Genomic DNA, 18,927 nt, shown 5'->3' on the forward strand with positions numbered 1-18,927 from the left:
GTATTAAGTCAGAAAAATAAATACACTAAAGCATAACATTCAAAAAATTCACAGCTAGCTGTAAAATTCACATACGTGGATGAAACTTTCTTGATTCATGACATGAGAGAAAGCATGTTCAAATTTCCTTACTCATCTTAAAAAAAATTTTTTTTTATTAGTGTATAGGTCAATTTTTCTTTATACTTTATATTCTGAGGTTATAGGAAACACATTTCTCACAAAATTACATAATATAAAGCAAACAGGAAACTCCTCAGGTCCTCATTTTATAAGTCAAATTAAAATCAGCATGAAATTCCATGGGTAAATAAACTGATTTTCAAGCATAACTTTAAGCTCATCTAATTGACCGTTTAAATTAACCATCTATTACATTTTTTTGGAATTCTTGTTTTGGGGAAAAGTCTGGGCTCCAATTTTGTGGCAGGTAATTTAAATAGTTTCTCTGAGACATAATGGGACCTCTTTAAAGCACAATTTCTAATGTACACACCGTAAGCCAGTATCAGATTCTGAAAAAGTCAGTGGGAGTATCAGTCTGCGACAGCTGTGAGGTGATTTTCATGAAAGCAAACTGACTTCAAAGCTCTCTGAATCAATGAAATTGGGATATTTGAATTGTTCTGAGTCCCACACTAACGTGATCATCCTTGGTTATCTGTGAGAGCTCTTCTACCCCTGAATTTCAGTGACCGTCACATGCAGACGAGGAGTCATGGCTTGAGTTGATAAAGTTCATACCATCATACATATGTGTATGTTCCCATCACTTCTTTACAAAGAGTAAATCTGACATAAAGTAAAAAAGTATACGATTCATTTTCAACAGAATGAGTACTTCTGAGATGAAAATGTTATGTGTCTATTACATGAAAGGAGGATGCTCTTTGGAAATCATCATAGAATCCTTATAAAACACTTGGAAAGCCCATGATGTTTCACCGCGTACTCAGATGATGTTCAATATTCATTAGGTTACTCTCAAATGTTGCACATTTTCATCAATCAATAAAGATTAAAGCAAATCAGGAAGAAAATGCGGTTCTTCCTACTAAATTAAAAACCTCAAGGTAAAGTACATTCAAAATTCTTTTCACTGTAAGAGATCAATACAAAAGGGGTCAAACAGTTAAACAGCTGAACTTAAGAAACAGAATGACTTGAAAAATGCAAACTAGCAGCTTTCATTGTATTGGTAACAGAGCCTACCTGGGTATGGGAGGGTGGCAAGCCTTTTCGGCCATACACTCCAATCAATGCATCCTTCTGAAGAGAGATATTGAACTTAAGAAACTGTGGCTGGTCGATAAAGAGCTGTGATCTCCAGAAGATCCCGGGAGGGACCTCTTGAATTGCTCTTCGGCCAACATCAAGTTCTCCAGAATCTATGGTGTTATTTTCTTGTGTAAATCCGCCGAATTTTCCTGGAAGAGAGCCATCGAAAAAGAACAAAACATCAAAAAGAAACCAAACCAAAAACCAAACAGCTTTCTGACTACTGAAAAGTTCTTTTTGCTTAAATGCTCAGAAATGTCACCTTCTTCTAATAAATAAAATGCTCTTGTTTATTTCTAATTTTCCCTTTAAAAGGGTTTTTTTTTTTTTTAGTTAGATACTGTTCAACTAATTCTGATTTAGCCCATCCTTTAAGATATTTAAGTCAAAATCGTTTTACTTCCCCCCAAGGTATGCTTATTACTGAACCTGTTTTCACACCTGCAGTCTTTCTTGATCGCCTGAAACATAATTATCTTACAAATTGTATGTGTTGTTATTTCTTGGGAGAGATTAAGGCTGGTACTTATCAGTCATTCTCGATATACCATAACCCTGCAAAGTGTAAGTTAAGGCAGAAGGGATTGTGGAGATTTCTAAGTCAATCCTTAAGCAAACAACAAAAACAATCAGTGGCACTGATTCGTGCAGTTCCCTCCAAACGGTAGAGAATGGATGGAAAGCCAGATGCTGGAAGGGTGGTGGAGAGGGGGCAGTGGGGACATTACGAGGGGAAGGCAAGGAGGGGCAAGTTTAAATTCTCACAAAGCTCTTAAGGTAAGCTGCCGCAACTTCACCTCTTTCTTTTGATGCTTATCTCAGATTCACCGTAAGCCTTACGCATACTTGTATTACCCCTCTCGGTGACCTTCAACATGTTGAGAACAAAATGTCTCCGCTCCCTCTTAGAGTCCACCGCCTTCCTTACTTCGTGGCCAGGTTTTAGGGAGCAGATCCAAGAGTCCTCTATTTTGGTATGTGTTCCCCTCCTTCCCTCTTTGTTAAGGTTCGTTCTCATTCCGAGGGGGTTAGTGAGCGAGAAGGTTTTACAGTTTGCCTTAAATGGACACAAAACCACACTGTGTCCTATTTCACGGAAAGGGTCCATGAAGGCGAAGGAACAGAATGAAAATGGGCAAATTATCCTCTTACCAACTCAATCTTCTGAAAATCACAAAGTTCACTTACTACTGATTTTTGTCTTCTTAAAAACATTGATCTGAACATTAATTCAGATGTTATATAATATTTATTGTACAACAGCCTCCAGAGAAGAACTTAATTCAAAATTTGGAGGACTTAGTTTCAGCTCAGAGAGCTGTGAACTGCAAATGACAGAGGAGGGACTCTTCTGTCTAGGAAAGGTTGTTAATTTAACACTGAGTTCATTTTTGAGTGTTTGATAAGAAATATAAACTTAATAGCAGCTTGGAGATTATCTGATCTGGCTTCAATGGCTCCTGCCATTCCAGCTAACTACCTGGTTGGGAAGACAACATCTACAAAGTTATACATTAAATGACAATTAAAGCAACATATGGTTTAAAGGTCAGAGAGGAGTGCTATCACTGAAGGCTGGAGATGGAAAGATTTCACAGAGGTGGGTAAGTGCTGAGCTAAACTTTGCAGGTAGGAAAAGGTTGCTGAGTTGGGGCAAACATCGTAATTAAAACCACAGCAGAGGAACTGAACGTGTGTGAAGGTGATGGTGAGCAGACAGAGCCATCTGACTAGAAAAGAAGTTAAGAAAACTGGCTTTGAGACAGTCTGGTTCTGGGTTTGAATCCTGGCTCTGTCACTAACTAGCTGAGTGATCTGAAGGAATATACTGAACCTCTGATACTAAACTTCATCGGTACAACAGGCCGAGTAATAACGCAATCACAGGAGTACTGGAAGGACGACATGCCGTATTCTGCATACGGCGTTTGGCTCTCAGTAGGCATTAAATGAATGGCGGACAATGGGCTCGGCATGGGGTCATGGGAGGTAAGACTGGAAAAGGAAAAATGGTATCAGGTCACGGAGGCCCCTGAATGCCAGGCTAAAGGGTCTGGCCTTTCTACTTCATGTTTGCGAATTTTTGTATTTTCAGCTTTATCAAAGAGCATGATGCCGCCCCTCTTCCTGAATGGAGGTATACATGTATGCACCTGGAGACAGACATACTTATGTAAGCATTATGTTATGTTACTACATCACTACACATATAATCTATGGCATGGTTTAAAAATAGGTACTCGAAATAGGTTGGATGTGGGTAAATGATGCTTCAAGAGCCACACAGGCACTTATCTGCTTCCTGGGGGGTGGTGTGTGTGTGAGAGATCAGGAGAAACAGAATCCAAGCTTAGAGAGGAACATGCCTTGTGATCACAGATGTTTCTGGCAGACACCGAAGGTTATGGCCAGCAGGGTCTAGAGTAATTCACAGCAAATCCCAGTTACAGGGAAGTGTGAAGTTGGAGGGAGAGTGCGTTACTAGTAAGTGTTGGAATTGTTTTTTACTGGGACTCCTGCATCCGAAACGACACAGGCACCAGCAGGTGCAAAGGACCGCTGTAGCTAAATGGAGACCCATTAAAGGTTCTCATCAGGTGAAAGGTGAAATGAAGTCATTGTTTCAAGGACATTAAAACGCAGTATTGTGGGAAGCCCGGAAGTGGAGAGAGGATGTTGGGATATAGTTGCAATACCCCAGGTCTGAGGCAGGAGGGAGCCTATGTAAGAAAGCTTAATAAAAAGCCATTATTCACAGCTTCATGTCCTCTCTTTCCCTGATGTCCGTAATCAGGCAGCTAACAACCCTTCACCTGTCAGGTCTGTTTTTGTTGAACTAATCTACTGATGTAAAATACTCTAGAAAATTAAAGTTCAAAATCGGGTTATAGTAATCATTGCAATTTTTCATATATCAGCTCATAGATTATAAGTCGTGCATCATTCATTGAAATTTAAAATATTTATCCTATGATATTAATACATCTTCATTTTGGCAAAATTAGAATATATAAATAAAAAGATAAAAATATAACCCTACACCCAGAGATAAAATACTCTGAGTTCCAGTGCCCCTGGAGGACACTTAATCCAGGAGTCTTCAAACAAGAGGAGTCAGACCTCTGAGGAAGGTGAAGACCCCGGTGAGGAAGAAGGCGTGGACTGTCCTCTGGGGATTAACCTCCAGAACCCCAGCCATTTCCATACGAAGACTTCCTTTACATCAGACAGGCACACCTTTCACACATCCATCTTATTTTGACACATTGTCTCAGAGCATAAAGTTTCCACTGTGTCAGAGGCAAAACTGAAAGTATTTTTAGTGATTAAAGCCTCCTTTAGTCAAGACACCACACACCAAAGGTAGGGCTTCAGTGTTTTTCCTGTCTTACGTGTATCTCTATCAAGGGCAAAGTGCGGTGAAGTAAAGAAATGGAGTATTTAAGACGGTTGGTGGGTTTTTAAATCTGACGTATTAAGAGGGAGGAAGAACATTTTTATTTCATTCCCTCACCACCACCCCCAACTATTGTCTCTGAATGCCTTTCTCCTGCAGAGGAGTTTCCTGACTGCAAAGAAAACATCAGTAAAGCAAGAGATACTGAAGGGAGTGATGCCTTGGTTAATCCAGTTGTCAAACTCCTAGCAAGGATTTGGGCTTCGCCCATCTCTCTACTGCCTACCTAGCGGAGGAATTCTAAACTGAGATGGTTGTGGTGGAATGAATATCAATTTATTTGAACTGAAAAAATAAGTCAGGCAGAAAGTTTCTGACAGAAAGTCTAAGTCTGATTTTTAATGATACTAGCCATGCCAGCAAATTATATAGTGGGTGTTTCTCATAAATTGAGCCAATTAAATAGAGATATTGAAAGCATGTATGATAAAAGCATTCAAAAAGATTGTAACAAAGGTGAATACAAATGAACAACAGTTCCATTTACCACCCGTTCTGCACATATCAGATAAAGTACCGCTATGTGAAAGAATGAGACTGTCATTAGTGGTATGTATTTTGCGAAGCCTTGGTAAAGCCTTTTCGGAAAACTGCTTACGATTCTTTTCGAAAGTAGGTAGTTGCCAATTCTTTGCTTTCAATAAAACTGAAGAAATGTGATGGGATTGAAAGCTTACAGACCACCAAATGCAGTTTTTGGAAACAGATCACAATGTGATTTTTAACATATGACTAATAAAGATTTCAGATAATTGAATAGCATCGTTCTAAAAAAATCCTTCCATTCCCATCTGCTTATTTTGTAGTGAGCTTTTTTTTATGTTTATACTTATAAAAAAAAAAAAAAGGAAAACAGGAATAGAATTGATCCTGAACCTTGCTCTGCTCTTCGAATGTCATGTTCATCAATGAATACATAAGCTATTTGAAAAAGTCCTCTTTCATCTCACTCAGAGGTACTTCTAATACATTTTCACTTTTTATATTTAAGAATTATCAAAATGTTTAACATATTTATATAATAATTAGGTAGATTTCAGCCAAATATGTATAAGTGATAATTGTAAGCAAAATTCAGTATAGAAGAAAACAGATTTTTAAAAACACTTGAGTATTATAGGTGCAGGAAAAAATATTCATTTAAATTTCTATATAAATTTGTATATAAATTTGTATATTTTGTTTTAGAGGCACAAGAAGAAAATAGTTTGAAGGTCACTGATCTGTTCTGGCTTTTCCCAGGAAAAGTGCCTATCAACATCTATTTGCTTCAAATTGTTATACTGTTTAGAATGGATTTATTTTGAATTAAAGTCTCAGAATGTGTCTTTTCTGAAAGGTAGATACAGAACCTGATCCTCATTATAATCAGTGAGGTAGAGATTTTTCTCTGCTTAAGTCCACCGAATGGGCAGCTAAGGTGAGTACCACATTCCTGCTAAAAAGGAGTGTCAGGAGACTAGAGTTTTGTGAAGGGGCTTTGTCTTTTTAAATTCTGCACTGTCGCTTTTCAAGTCATGGCCCTTCTCTAATTTGGCCAAGTCGAGCATGGTCATTTCTGTTAGCATTTTCAAATGCTCTTTATTGACTGTAAACACACCTGGAAGTCAGGGAGCCATTGACACCGTTTGATAAACTTGTAAATACTTGGACAAGCCTTTCCTCTGAAGCTCATCAGTCCTCTTACATAAAAGCCTGGAAACAGATGTCTTTCATCATGTCCTGAATTCCAGACAACTTTGGCTTCAGAGGAAATAAAAGAAGGGCCAGTGTTAGCGGTCTCCACCCTCCCTTACTGAGATCACTCCATTCTTAAGCCCCTAGACTCTGAACCTGGGAATGATCATAGGAAAACTAAGGCTGTCTGTAGGTTTTACTAAGAGAAAAAGGAGGAAAGATGGAGGGAAAAATAGACAGGGAACAGAGTGCCCTGTCGTTATTCTAAACTCAAAGCGTGGGGGTTAGGAATCAAACCAATTAAAGCCTTCACAGTAAGAGCGAGATGTACCACGTCTTCAAACACAATAAAGTATCATCTTGAAGATTTTTTTTTCAACCTGTCCTGTTGAGACTGAATGTGGGAGCCACTCGCTGTCTTTTCACCTACTAACTGTGATTTTTCCTTTCATCAGTTAGTATGTGTCACAAGTCTTAATGTCTTAAAATACATTTGTCAGAGTGTGAGAACGTACAGAGACTGAGTACACAGAGCTGTTGTAATTCCTCGCCTTCTTATGTGAAACCCAGTTTATATGAAAACACTTCAGTAAGGTGGAGTTTTTCAGATAATGCCTTAAAAAAAGGACTTTGTACTCTGAGATATTTTATAAATAACAGTTTACCAACCTTAGATGTTAAAAGGACAAAATAGAGTAGGATTTAAAATCATGCCGGTAATTAGGAGGTTTAGTATATGTTTGAAGATTATTTTGTGACATCACAAAACCCCCGAAAGTTAAAAAATACATTTTTTTGGTCATAGATTCACGAATTTGCTGCCTGCACATGATGCGAGTAAACCAGCCTGTAATGATTAAAATGGAAAGGCGGAAAATAAATCCAACTGTGAAACGTCTAACTCGACTGTTGAAGAGGATAATGATAATATCATCTCCAGGCCCACGGAGGCCCTAATAATTAAGGCATCAGGAAGCAAGGCTGGGCATTTATAGACGATCAATAGCCCACCCTCCAGTTCTATGACCTAACCTTGGATTCATACCCTGACTTTGAGATCTCCGAGAGAACATATCTTTTTATAAACAACCACACGCCATAACTTAGCATTGTGGATACAGGGTGTTATATCACAAACTAAGTGAATTAAAACATTACCTAGCAGAGGTAGCGTAATGGGCGGAATCAATACAGCCCCTAATTAAGGAATATTACGTAATGCGACGACCGACGTAAACACCGCACACAACACCGAGTACAGCGCAGTGCTCTTCCAGCCGGTTGGTTTCATTTCCTTAATTCACAGGCAGTCTGTCACTTGCCATGAAATCTAATTCTCTGAAACTGTCTAGTACTGGAGGAAATTCACACATGATGAACACTAATGTTAACATTTCAAAGCAATTTGAATTATTTTGTTCAAAGGGGATGAATCACGCACGTGGAGGTTTCCAATCTGTACTCAATACAAACGCAGGTTTTATTTATTTTGTTGCTATAACTGACATACAACACTGTATTAGTTTCAGACGTACAGCACGACTCTGTATTTGGGTATGTTGTGAAACGACCACCACAATAAGTCTACTGAACATAGTCACAACTTTTTTGTGCGTGTGATGAGAACTTTTAAGATCTACTCTCTCACAACTTCCAAATATACAATGCAGAGTTATTATCAACTCTGGTCACCATGCAGTAATTGCATCCCACGACTTATTTATTTTAAAACTGGAAGTCTGTACAAAGGAATTCTTCCTTCCTTCCTTCCTTCCTTCCTTCCTTCCTTCCTTCCTTCCTTCCTCCCTCCCTCTCTCCCTCCCTCCCTCCTTTCTTCCCTCCCTGTCTCTCTTCCTCTCTCTGTCTTTCTTTTTTTCCTGGAGTCCTTTGCCAGAGTTATCCTAAGCAAAATTGATGGCCTTTCATCTTGTCTTATATTATCCCAAATTATCCTATGCGAAATTTTAGCATTTGTCTTTTCGCTCCTTTCAAATACAGCTAGTGTGAAATGTCCTGCCACGGTATCCTCTACTTTTCCCTGTTGTGCATTTTCTAATTCATTGGAATTGCTCGCTTGAATCCTGTCTTCCCTTGCAATCCACAAGCTCTGGGAACAACAACTGTGACTGTCTCTTTTGCTCAATGCTGTATTCTCAGAACGGTGCTCTGTGCACGGCACATAATACATGCTCAATAAACAAACACAGAATGACAAACACTATGCATTCAAAGGAGGACTAAGGAATAGATTCCTTTCATAAAATCCAAACAATTAAAAACACAAATAACTAAAGACAGGTATTTCTATCATTCCTTTAGAGGATACTTTGATTTTGCTACAAATACAAGTACACAATCTTGAATTGCAAAAAAAAAAAAAAAAAAAAAAAGCAAAAAGCAAAAAGAGTGAACTCATAGTTACTGACATGTGTCAACTACTTACCATGTTCCAATCCCTGCTTGGCATCCTACAAGCATTATCTGATTTAAACCTCATTACTACTCTATGAAGAAACAGGAGGTTAAAGAAGGTAATTTACTTAAACCACTCACAACCAATGGCACAACTCCAATCCTTAACCACACTGTACTGTACCAACATTTGCTGTGTGTATAGTCTGTGCAAGGCAGTGTGTTGGGCCCTTTATATACTTTATAGCGTTTAGTCATCGTACTTTTATTCATTCATTGGACGAATACTTGTGAGCACCTTGCCTGCCTGTAACTGTGCTGAGCACTTGTGGCAGAGAGGTGGAAAAACAGACCCCACACTTCTGACAGCTCATCTCTAAAATCTGGAGTCAAAGAAGGTCTCAGGAATAATCAGGGAAGAATCATGGCAGGTAATAGACAGTTCTTCTTTTAAATACTAAATACCATTTTGCAGCTTTAGCTCAGTATTAACTTAAAACCAAGCGAGTTTACTGAAACCTTGGCACCATGATTGCAATTATAAAATAAGAACAAAAGAGGACTGCATAAATAAGACTACTGCATTTAGAAGCTGTGGAGTTGTTTCCCCATTATGCTGAGCACAGTTAATTCTCCCAGTGAGCGTCACTGAGAACTGCAAGGCTTTCTTAAGGGGTGGAATCTCCTAGAATTTCTAAAGAGACGATGTGATCTGCTTCTCTGAAGTAGGATGAGGGTGCATGGACTCTGCCAGTTCATCATGGATCCTTAAGAGCCATTGTTTTTAAGGTACTTCCCTTCTCGCAAATAGACCCCCACTGCCTTGCCCTCGGCTCTCCAAGTCTGCAAGTATTTAAGAGATATACACGCTGAGAACCTTTACTTGCAAAAATGAACATAAAAATTCCTTAAAAGTTAGGGTTTTTTGGGCTACTTGAAAAATAATAAAGACAAGTGACTATATTTTAGATCACACTTTGGACAAAGCCTGAGCCCCGAGACAGCCTTCTTTCCAAAAAGAGAAATTTTGACAAACCCCCCAGTTCAGCTGGCAGGCTGCAGGGTGGGTCCTTCCCCAGGACATGTAACTCCGTCTGGGGCGTCAGTGAGCTTCCCCTTATGCGGGCGGCTAGGAAGGCGGTCCTTCCCCGACACGGGACACAGCTGCTCCACCAGAGCATCAACCGTCCCCAGGGCGTTCTGTGGTCACGCGGGGACTTTCGGAGCCATGTTTTTGAAACTGTGGGCCACCATCCTTTGTCAGTTGCAAAATTATCCACATCAATTTCAACTAGCATTTGTTGTAATTGGGAAATACAACAAAACAGAGTAGAAAATGCCAGGAACCAGCACTGAGGCTGGGGGTGGGTGGGGGTGGGGTGTCTCCAAATCCAGAGCTTTCTCAGTCTCCTACTTTTCCAGTCCTGTGACAGTAATCAGCCACACTCTATTTTCATTTTCATCATAATAAAAGTTGTAAAATAAACACCTACAATAAGCATTTTTCTCTTCAGTCTGTAAAAAAGCTCCCTGAATGTGTGGTTACGAAGTGCCATTTGACCATTTTCACGGAAACCATCCGCTTTAAAAGACAGTCTAAATTTCAATCTCTATAAACCAAAAATAAATACTCTTAATTTCGGTGCAGTTATTGGATCTGTTCATATATGTGTTATCAGTGCATAAAAAAATTAAACAGTTGTTTCAAGTAATTATATTTCACTTAATTGAAATTTCCCACCAACAGTTTTAATTAGGAAAGCTTTTCTTCACTCCTCTTTAATCCACTGTGCAGTGACTTCCATGGTCACTGTCATCAGTCACCAGATTAGAGTTTTTGGGAACACAGAGGACTTTGTATCAAAAGATTCCATACAGGGATGGGGGTGGTGGTATTTATTACTATTATGAAAACCTAATGTCTCAAAAAAAAAAAAAAAATCCTTCAGCCTCCCCAGGAAGGAAGAGGAGTATCATAATGTATTACTGTTAAAATAAAACAGGAGATGGAAAAGCAAAGAACCAAAAAAAAAAAAAAAAAAAAAAGGGAAAAGCATTAGTCACAGCATTAGTTACAGTATGTGTAAAATAGCAGCATAAATATAAATATAAAAACATACATTACATATAAACATATAATCACTTTTTTCTAGTCTGGCGAAGAAACTAGCCACACGAGAATGAACATTCTTGAGGCCAAAGCAGAACAAAAATACACTAGATTGAAAAAAAGAGGAAGAAATGCTAGGGAAATGCTTCAAGGCAAACAATATATTTCTTATGTGACAGAAAAAGGTATCTTGATCTAGTTGCTTTGAGATATAAAGTATTACGACATTCTGCAAAAAGTCAGAGGATGCCAAATGCCAAGACATACATACAAGCACATGCACGTATAAAAAAATAGACAGATACATAATATAAACACGCATATGTGTGTACACACTTCTCTGGGTGTTTATATGGAAAAAAATGAAATACAGCATTCTTTAACCTCTTAAATTCCATTTTTAAATTCACAGCCAATTGACTTGAAAGTCTGTTGGCTCAAAGTGCATACTCTTGAAGGTTTAGAGAAAGGACAAGCAGAGGAAAGGTCAATAATAAATTATAATCCTTTAATGTTTTACATGAAAAAGCTTTTATAACAAAATGAAGATAGTGTTCCAACTCCACACACTAGCTGAATGAAGAAAGCTCAACATATACATGGTAATGTAAGCGATGATACACTGAATTATAACCTACTTACAGACTAAAAATAAAATGAAATGCACATTTGCAGGAAGGAAAAACCCAGTCATCGAATCAGAAGGCAGCACACTATACTATTCTTATAATAATGTGAATTTTCAATCTTTAAAGGAAATGAATAAAAGCCACTCATTAAAAGATTAATATTTGTAATTCCAAAACCTTTTCCTTCTCCCATATAAAACTTGATATAACACGGGTAAAAAGAAATTTATGGAAAAGAGATGTTCAAAGAAAAACACAGGACACAGAAGTCTTTCTCTTACCATTGTCACCAGAAGGTAACGATACAGTGTTGGTTGGCATGGTGTCAGAATTCACTTTTCCGTTCTCAAACGTGTCATTTTCAGTCTGCTGTAACTGCCAGTTGAGGCCAAAGAGATGCATTGCTGGGGGTAAAAAAAACACAAGTTGGTTAAAGGTCTCCCGCTTCTAGTGCCAATAGCGAAGGGTACCACATGTTTATAACAAGAGTCACGTGTGAAGTTAACATTTCCATGTTCTGAAATACCAAGGATAATTGCGTAAGAACAATCAGAGAGCAGACAGTCCTCACACAAATGCAATTTAGGTAGCAACGTGGTGCAACAAGGCAGCATTTGAATTACGAGTGGCTGTAACTCAGTTCGTTGGTACCAGGAAACTCAGGAAAGAGTCATTATTGGCTCCGCTTTGTTCCAGTCCTGCTCTTCACCACCATTGAAGTAAGTGGCAGCAAGCTCTACAGTGGCATCTGCCAAACTTGCATGACCACGGGCCACCTGCACACGTGTGGCACATTTCTCCCAAGAAGACATTTACATGGTAAACTTTGATGACCAAAGGGGAAAGGAGGAGGAGAGGGGTAAGTTAGGAGTCTGGGATTTGCAGATACAGACTGCTACACATAAAACAGATAAACAACAAGGTCCTACTGTACAGCACGGGGAACTGCATTCAATAGCTTGTAACAACCTATAATGGAAAAGAATATGAAAAAGAATATACACATATTTATAACTGAATCACTCTGCTGTACGCCACAAAGTAACACAACACTGTTAATGAACTATATTTCAGTAAGAAAGCCCTTATTAAATAGCCAATATACAGTAACAAAACTAAACTGGCCCAGTGCAAACAGCAGGGGCTGTAGATGTGGTTGGATTTGGGTTCAATCTCAATCTAGGATTTAACTTTGGACAAATGATGTAAATGGTTAAACATGAGGTTTACTTACAAGAGGAGGCTGGTTACACCTACCTTACTTAATCGATGGGGGCTTTCTGGCCAGTGTGTATGAAGGAGGGCCGGCGCCTAGCAGGCTAGTCTGTCGTTTGCAGGTATTTTGTTTATCTGCTCGAGACGGACTCTAGATTACTGGACCGCTTGGAGTCGCCCGACCAGAGCGCGGAACCGCTCAATAAACAGTCCCTGCTGTCTGCAGTGCTCTCCCTCCATCCACCTGTCCTTCCCTCAGGCGGTTGGCGTCGACTTCTTGGGGAAGCCCTCCCTGGCTGGGTGACACACCCCTCCCGAGACCGTTCATTCACGTGTCTCCTTTGCCTCAGACAGTGTCTCGCCAAGTATCTCGTCAAATAAACGAACTCTATTTTCTGAGGTTTTAAAATCTCAGACAACACTGTGGTGGATAAGAGTATAGTAATTTAAAGGAAAAGTTAATAAATATAAAACAAATGCGTAAATGGCTAAGAATGGAACGTTACGTTATTAATAACGAGTTCAGGACTGGCCTTAGTGTACCACTATAGGAAAAGTAGTTGAATGCAAGTCCACTAGCACTGCATATAATTGACTTTTTTTTTTTTTTCAAAGAGTCAACAGTTTGGGGACATTCTATCATCAGTCTCACATTCTTTGGTTACCAATACCTGATATGAAATCATCCTAAACGTCGATCCAAACATAGCTACATCCACCCTGTACAATTTGTATGTAACAAACGTATATATTCATACTCCCTGATTAAATTACAAGTTCTCCAGCAATTCCTTTTAAAGTCTGATTTTTTTTTCAAGGATTAAGACATAGGTTACAGAATTCTTCAATATACAAATTGTCAACTTTTAAAGAGGTATAACTTCATATGTCATTTTGCATTGAATTATGTAGTGTTTGAGTGGCAGAGTGTCAGAAGCTTTCTAAACATTTATCACATTCGTACATTTTTCAAGGTTTCAGATACTTCAGCAATTTTTGAATAAAATCATGGGTGCTAGTTCTGCATATGGTTTGGAAAGTGTGCAGATTCACTCTGGCGTAGCAATGATAAATGTCCCAGAAGGGTCAAAGATTCTACACAAAATAATGTATCATCATTGTGAGCTTTTATGTAACATAAAAAAATCTTCTTAAATGATACATTTGTTCACGTTATGGGTTTTAATAGACTTTGAAGAGGAGGGAGAGTTAGTGGGACCATGCACAGAGGTCAATGTTAAAAAGTAATGGCATGTTTGGGTTTGGAGAGCTATTTTATTTTTTGCCAGATGGGCAACAGCTTTATTATATATATTTTTTATTACAAAAAAATCTCAATAAAATGGGATTTCGGTTCTACTTAAGATGGCGTATAATGAGAACCATAACAAGTAATACTGTATCTTGTTAAACACTGCATTGGAAACAGAGACCAAAAAGTTGTTTGGTCTTAGGCTGTTACGTACTTTGAAAATGTTGGTGTTTGGTATTTTGGTGCAGCTCTTGCCCCTTGTCATGTGTAACTTAAGATTTTTATACAAATACAAGGTGCTAGTGAGATTGACTCCAAAGTTAAGGAGAGACAGAGACAGTGACAAAGAAAGAGGGAGAGAAAGAGAAGGAGGAGGCAGCGTACTCATAAAAGACAAAATGCTACGGGAATCACTGAGCACTGGGTATAATAAAACCACATGGGATATCCTGGCAGACAAATGCAAGGAAAATTAGTGAAATAAAATACATCTGTAAATAAAGAAGACAAGACAAGATAACTCTTCCATGTCTGGGCTGGAAAGCAGAGGTGAACCCGTAAGAAGGCACTTCCTGTCATTTTTTTCTTTTAATTTTAGTTTTTATTAAGTGTAGTTGATTTACAAAGTTAGTTCCAGGTGTACAGCAAAGTGATTCCGTTATACGTATACATACATATATCTATTTTTCAGATTCCTTCCCATTATAGCTTATTACAAGGTATTGAATATAGTTTCCTGTGCTGAACAGTAGGTCCATGTTTATCTATTTTATACACAGTCAAGAGGTAGAAGCAAGCCACATGTCCACTGATGGCAGAATCGATGAAGAAAATGTTGCATTACATACGCATACAATGAAATATGATTCAGGGTCAAAAACGAAAAGAAACCTTGCGGGCATTATGTTAAACGAAATAAGCCGGACACACAAAGACAAATACTGTTTGATTCCACTTACACGGGGTATCCGGGGTAGTCAGATTCATAGAGGCAGAAAGTAGAATGGTGGTTACTAGGGTCTGAGAGTGTCGGTAATGGGGAGCTGTTGTGCAATGGGTAAGAGTTTCAGTTTTGCAAGATGAAAAAAGTTCTGGAGATCTGTTGCACAACAGGTAAATACACCACAGACCCCATTAGCTCATCGGATGTGGTTGTCTACAATTTAGATCATAGTCTTTTTTTTACTATTATTTTGTTGTTGTTGGGGGGAATTAGATTATTTATTTATTTATTTAAACGGAGGTGCGGGGTATTGAACCCAGGACCTCGTGCATGCTAGGCATGCTCTCTACCACTGAGCTATCCGCTCCCTGCTAGATCATACTCTTAATTTTCCCCGTCCCCTGCCTTTGTTCCTTACAATCCCTGGTTTCTGGGATGCCTCCCCCAAACTCTGTCTGAGGAAATCTCACCAACACCTTAAAGTCTAGTTGAAATGACATTTCTTCCTGAAGTCTTTCTGGCCTTACTACGTATTCTGTACGGCCACAGCACTTCGTATTATTTTACCTAAAACATCCCATCTTTAATTTGAGTAAATTTACTTTCTGTTGTGTAAGGAGTCGGGGGTTGTAGGAGAAGCAGAAACGGATCTTTGCAGCTAGAGGGTAAAAAACAGGTACGTTGACGGGACAAAGAGGAGCTTGGGGAGAAAGGGAATAAACGTAGAGGATGTGCGCTGTGGAAAAACGGGAGAGGATAGTTACGGGGAAAGTTTAATACGGAATTCAGCTTTTTCAATATTTTGCTTAGAGCTGAACTTAGAGTCTGCCTCTCTCTAGCTGAACTGGTTCCTGAGAAACAGGGGTGACTAACAGAGAATTTGAGCCTGGTGGCAGTCATGAATAGCCTTGGAAGGCACCCAGTATGAGTCCTCCCTTTTCCCAAGGGCAGAACACAGACTTCTAAGATGATTCCCAGTCAAAACCCTTTTAAATTAGTTGTAATATCTGACATTTGTCATCCACAAAATGAATGAGCATACTTTTTATACTTTCACCCAAGTCAATGATAAAAAACATTATCATGACATCCACTCTAGAATAACTCACATGGGTGTTAAACCATCAATCAGTTTTGCAACCTGTGTTCCTAACAGCCCAACAGTCTACTCTAAACTGCATCTTTTCAGTTTTTTTCATGGTATTCTTAGATTGTAACCAACTTCAGGATAGTTAAAATTAAAATATTTCTTATGCAATTCAAAAGCATTCATTCTATAGCCTCTTATTTTTTTTCTTTCTTTAATTGTCAAGGGAAAAAAAACCCTCATTAGTTGAAATAATTTTGAGACTAAATGCTGGTAAAGATCTATCAGCGAAATTTTATGAAGAAATTCTCCTTCGGGCTCAAAGACCATGTGAGTGAGAGAAATTATAGCATACGCTCCTTTTATTTTTCAAGGCTGATGGAGACGAAAGGAATCCATGGTATGATAGTTATCTCACCTCCCCCCCAAAGAAAAAAGGGCATGCCATTGTTTTTAACCAATGTATGTTGGTTTGATACTTAAAAGCCAGCATGTGGAACACTGGAAACCAAAATGTTGTAATTAAATAAAATTATACACCACCAAGGAGCAAATTCCGTGCCATTTTTAGTTCCTTGTTGAGAGAAAAGGGGCCAAATTTTGATCTGGTCTCTGGGGACGATGCCACTGAAGTTCTTATCACAGCTACTATTATTTCCACTGGCATGCCCGCGCCCTCAGACACTGCCAAATTTGGATGGGAAGGAGGGGTGGCGACAGCTGGTGACACGGTCCAGCAATCTGCCAGAACCTTGGAGCAAATTACAGGGGATGTTGTGAAGTGAACATAGAAGCGAGCACCCTTGCCATCAGAAACCCGAACGCAGCTTGCGCCACCAGAACCCTGAAGAGCACACTCCGAGGTTTTGGCAACCTAGAGCCTAGTGCTTAGCATGCCTGCTACTATTGGCTAAATGCTACTTACTATTACAAGATCAAGCAAACGTTCTTGTAAAGACCAAAAATACAAGCTAATATGAGAACCAGATGCTGGTAAGAAAAACGAAGCTAAAAAAAATATCCTGGAAGTGCTTGCCATTTTGTTTGATTTAGCCTCCCCAAACTTGGGAGTTCATCTCAGCAAGCTAAGGTCTCCAGCTTCCCTTTCTTGTAAGTCACCTCATATCCACCGAGGTCCATTTTCCCAAAATTATCTTTCCAAGAAAGAAGTATTAAGAACATGTTATCAGAGGTCGCAGGAAACGAATATCAGAATCTCATCTTTTATAGCTAAGAACGCAGTTTTCAACATAGACTGTCTGTGGCATCTTGTGAAGCCTTCAGTTTATACTAAAAGAGACCTGGGTCCAAGTCTGAGTTCTGGCTCTAACGAGCTGTGGAACCTTGGCAAGTCCCTGGGCCTGTCTGAGGCTTAGAGCTCTCATTTATATAAAGATCTGAAGAGTTTACGCTCATTCATCTTCAAGGTCTCTTCCAGATTTACGTTCTATGATATGTCAATACAGTACTTGAAAATATAAATATTTAAGCTAAATCATGGAGCATAGGAAAAAAAGATCTGGCATCATACAGTATCAACATATTAGAATACCAATGTTGTTACTTCGTTTTCATTTTAAAGTAAAGTAAAATTGCATGGGGTCAAACCATCATTTTATGCATACAATTCCTTAGATATCTTGGGTTTTGAAAGCAAACTTTCTTCATTTTATGTTTCAATTTCATGATACATAAATATACATGTTGCACACGTGCAATGATTAGATTTTACAGAAAAAAAATAAAAGGAATACTCTTAAATATAGGGCAATGATTTGATTTGACACATGCTTCCAGAATGCAACCAAGTTTTCAGTATAAAATGAAAGCATCTCATATGAAGACTGCAGTTTGTAACTTGGACCCCTACTGGTCTAAACTGTCATTAGGAATACATAGTTTTCCATAAATTAGCTTTTGTTTTGCATTTCCCGCTGTGTTCATATACATGTTGATGGAATGTGTTAGGCCATATTTGGCATTCAAACCCATTATTATTTGTTATTAACTTTTAAGGCTAATATTATTTCAACAGTCTACACCTTGCTGACCCAAATATGGTTATTTGAATATCAACAGTTCTTTTGAAAGCTTCCATAGGAATATGTGCTCAAGCTGTCATTAAAAAAAATGAATTATCCCAATTAGAGGATAGTTTGATGTTCAAAGGAACTAACACATGACGTAGCAAGGTTTTCTGAGCCTTGTAAGATAACAGACTGGAAATCACAGACTTTATGAACCAACAGCTTTTGGCGGGGGGGGGGGGGACAGGGGAAAGGAACTAAGGAAATGACTGCTGAACTTTGTATTTCTTTAAAAATTTTTTTTTCAGGGACTGAGATGATCCCTTTATTTATTTATTTTTTGAGGGGAGTAATTAGGTTTATTTATCTGTTAGTTTTTACTTTGACGGAGGTACTGGGGATTGAACCCAGGATCTCGTGCATGCTAACCATGTGATCTACCACTGAGCTCCACCCTCCCCCACTTACATTTCCACGCTGTGTATGTTGCCTTTCTATCCTTGCTTGGCACTGTGTCATTAGTGAGAAAGTAGAATGACAATGGCTATCAAAATGTCTTGATGAGACTAAAGAACAATTCCGCTATGTAAGTTTGTTTCTGCCAGACTCGTGCTTTTTTTTTTTTTTTTTTAAGAAATAATAATATTAAAAAATTCTACTTCTAAATTTCACCGCATTTTTTTCTGTCTCCCACGTGTAGATTCAGGGTAATACATTTAAGGATGTTGGCTAGCAAATAGAAATTCCAGCTGCCCACTGACAGCCAATGCTGAAGCTGACAGAGGCTTATGAAAATCAAGCTGTTGTTTTTGTCACCAGGGGAATTCAGGCAGGATTTCG

The 18,927-nt window shown here is 38.7% G+C and overlaps 1 protein-coding gene across 1 annotated transcript in view; it reads right to left on the reverse strand.

The window, feature by feature from the left end:
- Positions 1-18,927, reverse strand: part of TENM3 (teneurin transmembrane protein 3) — a 540,843-nt gene that overhangs the window by 105,952 nt on the left and 415,964 nt on the right. The window contains 2 exon segments of the mRNA XM_032468497.1: positions 1,213-1,427; positions 11,845-11,967. Coding sequence (XP_032324388.1) covers positions 1,213-1,427; positions 11,845-11,967 — 338 coding nt within the window.

This window comes from Camelus ferus, chromosome 26 (assembly GCF_009834535.1).
Source record: "Camelus ferus isolate YT-003-E chromosome 26, BCGSAC_Cfer_1.0, whole genome shotgun sequence".
Taxonomy (NCBI): domain Eukaryota; kingdom Metazoa; phylum Chordata; class Mammalia; order Artiodactyla; family Camelidae; genus Camelus; species Camelus ferus.